Source organism: Cyprinus carpio, chromosome A4, assembly GCF_018340385.1.
Source record: "Cyprinus carpio isolate SPL01 chromosome A4, ASM1834038v1, whole genome shotgun sequence".
Classification (NCBI taxonomy): domain Eukaryota; kingdom Metazoa; phylum Chordata; class Actinopteri; order Cypriniformes; family Cyprinidae; genus Cyprinus; species Cyprinus carpio.
In genome coordinates this window covers 24,451,075-24,460,758 of record NC_056575.1, presented here as the reverse complement: position 1 = coordinate 24,460,758, position 9,684 = coordinate 24,451,075, and the positions used below count along the sequence as shown (strand labels likewise).

Genomic DNA, 9,684 nt, shown 5'->3' with positions numbered 1-9,684 from the left:
ACACCTATACTTAAATGAATCTGCCAAAACTGACCACTCAGAACACAAACAATTGTTCAATGAACTTTATTTATGGATTTTCTTTGCTTTGCATTCAACACATCAAAATAAAAATCAGGTCTTACAAGTCCTAACATCTTGAATCCAGCAAGATGACTTAATTATCAGTCATTACTGAGTCTTAACAAGTGCTTGAATCCATAAGGTGACACCCTACTGAGAGAACTCAGTTTAACTTTCAGCTGAAAACATACAAACATTACAGGACAACCATTGTAGTACATTACACAGTCACCTGTCATGAGCCGTAAATGAACAGCCGCCGCCAGGGCAGCCCAAAGGTGATGCAAACCAAAAACCATGGCCATATTCAAGTAATTAAAATGGGTTGTGATTGTTATCTTTGGATCAGTAGGGCAAAGTGGCAGCACATCATGTGCGTACACAGCATGTACTGGGTTTGATTAGGTCTGAAGTGGGCTACCAACAACAGTAGAATAGGTGTCAAATACACAAGTTTTGACGTTAGACTAATACTACACACAACACAAATACTGTTACACACACAAGAATAGCAAGCCACAGTTCATAATTCATAAACAACAGAGGTCATTGAGACATCTGAATTGCCTGGTCGCATATGAGGACATCTTTTCCAGGGCCCTTAGTATAAATGGGTAATTCTGATCAAAACTGTCAAGAAATATCCTGGACATATTTTAGCAAAATAATTAAAAGAAAATGTGCTTATCAGTCATGAAAATAATGTCACAATGCAGTGCAAAAATACACAATACAATGAAAAATAATAATAATAATTTCAGGGTGAAATGTTACTTGGGAATTTCTTCCAGATATTCACACACACAACAATAGTGTAAAGCTCATTTCCACCACAAAAAAAAAAATAAAAAAAAAAATAAAAAGGAATTCCAATTAATAAATAAATAAAATAAAATAAATAAGAACACTTTGGAAAATTGAAATTCTAAGACTATGACAAATTATGCCAAAAGTCAAAATTATGATAAAGCCATAAAAAGATTTAAGTTTTAGTAATTAAAAAAAAAAAAAATAATGTTTTTGTCATTTTTAATCTGTATTTTTTAGTATTTCTATCTAGCTTTAATTTATTATTTTTATTTTATTTTTAAATTAGTTTTCAATAATGAACTTTTTGTATAATTATGACTTTTATTTATTATGACAGTTTTTACTTTTAGTAATTTTTAATTGACAGTTTTTATTAGCATTTTATAAATGTATTTCCCAATTATGACCCAACTGATCATTATAACTTGTGTCATAATTATAATTCACCAAAGCAGTTTTTTTTCTGTGGCAGAAATAAGCTTCCATACAATCTTTCAGTCTATAAAGGACATGAACAATGTTCCCTGTAATGGCTATAGATGTTGTGTCGCCTCTACAGATGCATCATGGGAAATTCTTGCCCTCAATCACTAGTATAGCTCAAGGAAACACTTTAAAAATTGCATATTAAAGCAGCTGACATACACAACATTCTTCTGTCTATCAAAAAGTCCTTCATCCTTTGATACCGCAGGAACAATAAGATCTTTCAGAAGAAATAAGACATCAGCATAGGAAACACAAACACAACTTTCATTATAAAGGGAGGAAATATTCTCTGGGGGTGCAACCAAGGAAGACAACGCAGAAAAGAGCGTTACAGTATTTACATTTACATTCCGTCAGATGAACAGCCGTACATACACTGACCCTGCAGTGACATTGTGTAGCGGTCAAAGCTTGTAATATAGCTCACTAATGCTACATTTTGATGCGTGAAATGTCTGGAAAACAAAACCAACTGTGGTAAGAGAGGTAAATGATACATTAGAATTGGTCAAGAGGTGTGTTTTTTTTGGGAACCGGATTTATGCTGATTGGGTGTGCCATTTGGATAATAGCAGTATATGTCTCCTTTAAAGAGATTACAGGATGTTCTGATCATGTGTAAATTTGATTTAATGTAGGCTTCACTGGCTGTATGACATATTACTTTATGCTAACTTTTTTTTTCTACACTATGGAGATCAGTGGCATATTCTTCAAAATATCTTCTATGTTCAACAGAAGAATCTAACTCAAACAAATTTGATAAAACTTGAGGGTGAATAAATAACAAAAAAAAAAAAAAATTTAGGGGGGTGGACTATCCCTTTAACAATAACACTGCTGGCAGTGATTAACAACTTTAAATCAATTTGGAACTTTTAGTTTTTTAGTAAATGGTCACAGAACTTTAATTTTTGAATGACCAACAAAGCGTTCAACATAAACCACAAACTTTTTTGGTATACCAATAACTTTATCAGCTGACCAGCTCATATGCTTCATATCTAGAAAAAAAAAAAAACAGTAAAGGTGCAACCAAGAAGAATGTATTCATAAACATACCAGAGTTTTCACAGTTCCAGGAATTTGACTTTGGGATTCAATTAACGCTACTCTCAAGACCAGCTTGATCATGATGGAAGACAAATGCTGACAACTGGAAGCCGTCGCATACAGCATGAGATATCACCAGCAACTTCAAGGTCTTCAAGTGTTGAAATGAAAAAAAGAAAAAAAAAAGGCACTACTAATGCCTAGCTGAAACAGCTAATCCTATCTTACACAAAACTAATACAGCCTATTTAAATGCTGTGAAAATGCTATTGACTCCAGCTCAGTGTGTTTCCAAAGCATCTTCACGAGGATTATCTGGGTAAAACAGCATAAGAAACAGCATGATATTGTGCTGAGCTGAAGGTGACTCTTCCATTCAAAGAATCTCAATTCTTCATGATCCAGCTGGAGGTTTCTTAAGTGGAGTGGAGATCTATATTGCACAGTGAGCGTACAGGTCCTCAAACACCGGCTGCTCTTCAATGCCTCTCGCAAACAGCTTGATCAATTGGCTGTGGACCCTAAGACAGAGAAAGAAAGAAAAAATCATACAAAGTGCAACCACTTCACTGGAATGAACAGCATTATAGAAAACCAACCCAGGCTTACTGGAAAAACACGCCAGTGGTGACTTTTCTGCAAAATGATATTACGTTACTTTTTTTTTTTCTCTTTTAAGACACTTTCAAATTTAAATGTCTAGTGAGAGGTGCAAAAATGTTACTGCCACTGGTGTTCATTTTAGCTGGAAACTGCAGGGAACTGTATGCACAGGTTGCAAAAATGCATTTATATTTAATATTTAATATTTAAGGTAATATTTAAGTATAGTTGTTTGCTCAAATTCCTAACCCAAACTATATGCAACAGTAACACAGATGCTTGCCTTAGCAAACACCACTAATATGTTAGTCCTAGACTAAAACAAAGTACGAGCAAGTGCTGGTAAGCAATAAATGCTACGTCGTGTTGAATAAAAAGTTTTGTAGTTAAATGCATGCGCTGTTAGGAGGTTCGGGGCTCTTTAATTTCCTCTAATTCCACTCAATATTCTGAGGGGAGTTCAGTGCCAGGCGATTGCCTTTTTCGGCCGTGGTATCATCATCAATTATCTCAACAGGTTATTTGCTTACTCATTCGAGAAACAATTACTGAAGCTGAAAATGGAATAAATGAATGGACTTCTATTTTAATTAAAGGAGGTGAGCCTTTAACAGTGAGAGGGCCATTAAATTAGGAGCATTTCACTGCTACGCATTGTTGACACAGAACAATGGGGCGTGAAGGAAATGATTCGTTCGGGCGAGCCGTCATGCTGTATCAGGGAGAACAACTCCTCTGCAGGCACAATGGAGGGAGTTTTTTTAATTTTAATAGCATCTTTTCCACAGGCTCAGACTGCAAAAGTCCATTTATTTACCCTGCTTAGTATGCTAGTGCTGAGATGATACGATCTGATGCTCAAAAGAACTCAACATTTCAACTACAGCTTCCACTAATCACTTTAGTGAAGCCTGTTCATTTTGTGTCGTAGGGACATTTTCTGAAGATGAAAAGTGTTCATATAAGGTTTAAAAGAGACTGTGACATCTCCTAGATATAAGAGGAAGTCTGAGTGTGAGTGGCAGTGATGTCCACACCCCTTAATTACAATGACAATGATGACTTGCTTGAAGTAATTAGTGTATAATGGCACACTCTTTCCTTTTTGAAACATGACAGTGTAAAAGTTTTCATTTTTCACTACATGCATGTTTTAAATTTATATTTTTTCATAATTTAATAGAGTGGGCATGTTATCACTCAAGTGAAGTATCCTGTGTTAATTTGAAGCTAATTTGAAACTGTAGTTTGACCAGCTACTACTCATAAAATAAAAGTAGTTAAGCTACATTCAAGCTACCATTCTGAAAAAAGTAGCTAGCTACACTACAAGTTACTATCAAAAAGTAGCTAGCTACATTGAAATTACTTAAAAAAAAATATTATAATTTTATATATATATAATTTATTTATTTTTTTTTATTTTTTTTTTTACAATTAACATTACGAATAACCAAATAATTATTAATAAAGAATTATAATGAAGTTCTAAGTAAAATATAATAAAGTTATAAGTAAAATATTTGGGGTTCAAAACAACATACTGTAATGCAATCATGATTCTAAAGAGTAGGGTGAATTCAGGTTGATTGGGACACTTTTCCAAGCCATTTCAATGCCAAAAATAAGCAGGTTAAACTCACAGCTCATGCGCTATTTACTGACTGTGAATGGAGACGTCAATCATCAGCTGTGATGAACACTGCGCTTTGCGTGAATCCTGCCACAACCATCCTTTGCCAAATGCTAAGCACACTACATCGCGATTTTATTTTCTGTTCGATTAGTGTTCATTACAAAACTGTGGGGTACAGATTATATTATGACTGGTTATCATTGTAAAATAGACATTTAATCTAGAGTGCAATAAAGAAGAAAAATTAATCCGTCAGTTAAAGGCTATTATTCACCTCCTGTATGTGCTGGTGGTGATGGTGAGGAAATTTTCCCACTTGGTAATCTAGATGTGACCACAGCAATCATTCCGGTATCACCATGGGGGCGGGGGCGTTCCCTCTTTTCCTCACTTTCCTTCACTTTTAAATAGCATGCAAAAGCAGCGTGTGCATTTTACTTTCACTTTCAAATAGTGGCAATTCGGCGTAAAGCAATTGTTCTTTTTTAGTTTGTTTGAATTTTCCCTCTTTTCCTCACTTTCCTTTGCTTTTAAATAGCTTAAAAGCACTGTGCGCATTAGTGGCAATTCGGCGTCAATTGCTTGAATGCAACAACAAAATATAACGTCAAACTCACTTTAGCCTACAGTATATATAAAACAGGACTTTTATTAACAAAACGAATAAAAATACACCATGCTATAGGGCAGGCTATGCCTAATATAAAATAACAAATAACTTTAAGTTTAAATAGGTATACAAAACTGGAAATAAGTAAACATTTATAATATATAACCAAATAAATAAAAAACTTAGAACATTTATTAGCAAAACGAATAAGAAAGCTTGGAGGCACGGCATACACCTTGATATCAAATAAAAGAAATAAATTCCACAAAGTTTAAATAAAGTAAAAATCAGCAAACACCGTGGAACCAATTAAATAAGAAACTTATGTTTAAAAAAACCTTCCAAAATCACCTTAGATAAACAGCAAGTCAACAGGCTTTTCAAAATCCAAAATATTGCCAAACACGCGCTTTTGCATTTCGTTTCAAACTAAATCATCTGCCATCGTCTTGTCTGTCTCACCTCACTCCTCTTGTCAGTCAGATCGACTCACTCTCACTGGATAAATGAAATCTGATCTGTGATGAGACTGTCGTTCGGCACACTGCATTGAGCAGCCGTGTTCAGTTTTTAATTGTAGTGTCTGTTCTTTTACTGAATGAAATGATTTTGTTCCTATAAAAAAATCAAAACGACAGTGGGGGTCGGTGCCACGGTGGGCAAGTGACGTAACCGGTGTTGCGGCTTTACAGCGGTATCACCGTCAGCACCATCTATCGCAGCAAGCCTAGTAGACCACATTTTAATCTTTGTTTTGCATAAATTACAGTTGATTCATGTGAAATATCCACTCCTGTACCTCCTTTGCAATATCATTAGACGATCTCTTGTCGGTGGAAAGACTGTAAAGCCGCGCAATGTGTGATATCACAACAGGTGGCGGTAATGATCAAATTTAGTTTGTGATCTAGTCAGAAGAAGACGTTGCGTGCGCTGTTTCAATGCATTATAGACTCATGACTCGTCAGAATACAAAACGGAATGTAGCATCTGGTCACGCTACATCGCTACTTGCTGATAAAAGTAGTTAGCTACAGGAAAAGCTACACTGTTTTAAAAGTAGAGTTGCTACTGTAAAGCTACTGAAAAATGTAGTTATGCTAGTAGCATTGCTCCTTGTAGCTAGCTACTCCCCAACACTGGAAGTATCTAGATATAGCATTTCTGCAGCTCAAACTGTAAGTTAATGGCTTCACTTCCACTTGAACTCATATATACAAAAATACTGAAATAGTAAACACAGAGGGCGTATCTGGACAGGGACACCTACCGGACTTGAATGGCAGTGTGTGGAAGGATCTCTCCATCACAGTTCCAGTTGCTCTGGGAAGGCATGCAGCCACAGGCTCTGTGCTCCCTGCAGATCTGACTAAGGAATTGCTTGCCTGTTGCTCCGCTCTCTCTCAGGTCCACTTCGGAATCACACTCCTGGTATCTGGGGGTGAATCGGAACTGCTTGACCCGGTACACCTCCACAAAAGAGTGATCAAACTGTAGAAAGAAAGGGAACAAAAGTAATGCTTACTGAATCCCATGTCAAATATCATTAAACGTCATTAAATCAGCATATTAGAATGATTTCTAACAGTTCATGTGACACAAAGGCTGGAAAGGATCATGTGACATAAAGACTGGAGCAATGGCCCCTGAAAATTCAGCTTTGTTATTGCTAGAATATACAACTAAATTATATTACAATGGAAAATAGTTACAAATCATATATAGTTATAAATTGTAATACTATTTCACAATATTACTGTTTTTTCTGTATTTTTCATAAAATAAATAAAGCTACAGTAAGGATAAGAGACCTGAAATGTTTTACTTCATAATGTCATAGTAAATCTGGGATCAGTGTATTGTATATTTACAAAATAGGCCAAGAAATATATTTTGATAAGAAATAAACTTGCTGGTTAATTTTATTAGGGGCATTTGAATAATGAACGGTTACAAAATTCCAATGCTAATGAATTTCAATACGTTTGTGATTACTGGATAAAGATTGTTAAAGACTGCACTTTTACAAAGAACCATTTCTAGTTGTTTAAATATTTTTGGATTTAAGCATACAATTTAACTAGACAAATTGCCATGACTTTCAAAGTTCTCTATGAATGTAGGAACCCTGCTGTTACTAAGAACTTCAAAGAACAAAATTATCTTCTCTTTTTCCAAGAAAAAAATAAATAATTAAAAAGACATTACAGTTAATTAAATATACATATTATTTTAAATTTATACTATTATAAATTATATAGTAAGCATTTGGTGAAAAGCAGGGATACTTTTTGAAGTGTGCTGGTTAAGAGAGTGTTGCTTTTTTCAGAGGCTTTGAAAAAACAATAAATTATATTAATCACCTACAACAAAAAAAAATATATATGTTAAATCTACTGATATTTCTGTTGAGATAAAGCAAGAACCTGGTCGTCCTTATTGGTGTGACGCAGCAGGTGGCGCAGGAAGTTGAGTCTGGAGCACTTCCTGACGAGGATGAGGTCAGTAGTTCCATCTGCTAAGTGCGCTGACGGCGACAGACCTTTAGGACTGCGAGGACACGCACAACTCATGCTGGCAGCATTGATGGCCAAGAACTTTCCTCTGATGACCGTCCATGTATCCCGACACTCTGAAATACAACAACATCATGTGACTACTAGTATACCTTTGCACAGTGAAGTATATAGACCCTTTTCACAGCCTCTGATACATGCGTCTCCAAGGTTTTTTTTTTTTTTTTTTTTTTTTTTTTTTTTTGTGAAGCGTTGTATATAAGCTACAGTAGGCTACCACCAAGAATACCCTAACAACTCAGAACACATCAGAACCTTCTGTTGGTTTCTTCCAAGGGTTTATTTTTATTTTTTTCTCTATGTCTGTCACTGATGGAGTTTGGGTTCCCTGGCACTATCGCTTCTGGCTTGCTTAGTTGGGGGCATCTAATATCTAGCCATATTTATGAATCAACTGGATGAGAACTGAACTGAACTGAGCTGGATGATGACATTACTGTTTTCTACAGAGCTGCTTTGCAGCTGAATTTAACTAATTTCATAATTGATATTCTTGAATGGAACTGAATCAACACTGAACTGACCTCAGCTGTGACACTATTATAATTGTTTTTTTTATAGCTGCTTTACAGCAGAATTGCTCTCTGAACCATCACTGAACAATTATTTTTCTGTTTGAAACAATCTGTATTGTATAAAGTGTTATATAAAGAAATTACTTGACTTAAAATTAGCAATCAGTTTTGCACTGCATTCGAAAATGCAAAAATCTACACTAAAAAAAGGTGTAGGATTTACCTTGAAACTATTTTCACTCAGAAATTGCTAGTAAATTTCACAAATAATTACACAGAAATGGCAAGTAACATTGAGTTTAACAAAATTTTGAAGTAGAGTGAAAGACGAAATACTGAAATAGTACTGTCTTGTAAAAAATTCATTTTATTTACAATTTCGAAAAATCAGTTTTTACAGTGTAGCTATAAACTGAAAAAATAAAATAAAAAAAAATAAAAAAAAATTAAGTTAATAGTAAATCTCAAGGCATGTATAGCTTTGGCGCTTGCTCAATGATGAAGGGCCCTCGACTCCCTTTCCTGTTTACATCATTCTTATTCTTCCCACAAGACTCTATTTATGTCATGCGGTCTAAAAGCATTCAGGAAATCATCATGCACAAATTCCAATTTGGGATTGTGAAGGCAGAGAGAGTATCTCTGTAAACAGCACTTATCAGTGCTCAGGGTAAACACAGAATGCTGGGTAACGAAGGTGCCAGTTGTTCTGAGGGTGCTGAGAGGCAGAGATAATATGCTGTGTGTGCGTGTGCACTCTCTAAATGATCAGTCGGGTGGCAGCTTGAACCATTTGGCCTAATGTTCACAAACAGCGTGCCAGTCGAGCCGACAGATGGGAGCATTACAAATCATGGCTGGAAATGCACTTTGTTGGCCTGTACTGAGGGTGGGCACATTTACCACAGGGCAGATATGAGACTTTCTGTCAATGCCGAGCTCAGTTTAACACCAGCATAGAGAGTATTCCCAAAAGCTCCTCACCAGCATCAGAAACGCTGTCTTCATTTTTGCTGACCAGTTTATCAGAAGAGGTTTGCTGACAGATACTACACCTGCAAGACAGAAACATGTTAACAATAGAGGTGGGCAATACAGCTATCTGTTTTACACAAACGTAAAAATAGTAATTAAAAAAAAAACAACAACAACAAAAAAATTAAAAAAATCAAAATAATAATAACAAAAATAATAATTATCATGGCATGCTTTAAAAATGTAAGATGGGACAAGCATATCTAATCATTATATTAAAATATTTACATCGTCATTTATATATATTTACATCTTAAATATACCGTGAATAGGTTTGGGGTCAGTAAGATTTAT

The 9,684-nt window shown here is 35.2% G+C and overlaps 1 protein-coding gene across 1 annotated transcript in view; it reads right to left on the bottom strand.

Annotated features, from left to right (window-relative positions):
• Positions 1-2,010: 2,010 nt before the first annotated feature.
• LOC109064309 (ceramide kinase-like) overlaps positions 2,011-9,684 on the bottom strand; it is a 28,950-nt gene continuing 21,276 nt past the window's right edge. The window contains exons 10-13 of the mRNA XM_042744695.1: positions 9,340-9,410; positions 7,691-7,896; positions 6,535-6,755; positions 2,011-2,936 (exon numbers count right to left, since the gene is read on the bottom strand). Of these exons, the coding sequence (XP_042600629.1) occupies positions 2,849-2,936; positions 6,535-6,755; positions 7,691-7,896; positions 9,340-9,410 (586 nt within the window). The 3' untranslated portion in view covers positions 2,011-2,848. The remainder of the gene's footprint in view (positions 2,937-6,534; positions 6,756-7,690; positions 7,897-9,339; positions 9,411-9,684) is intronic.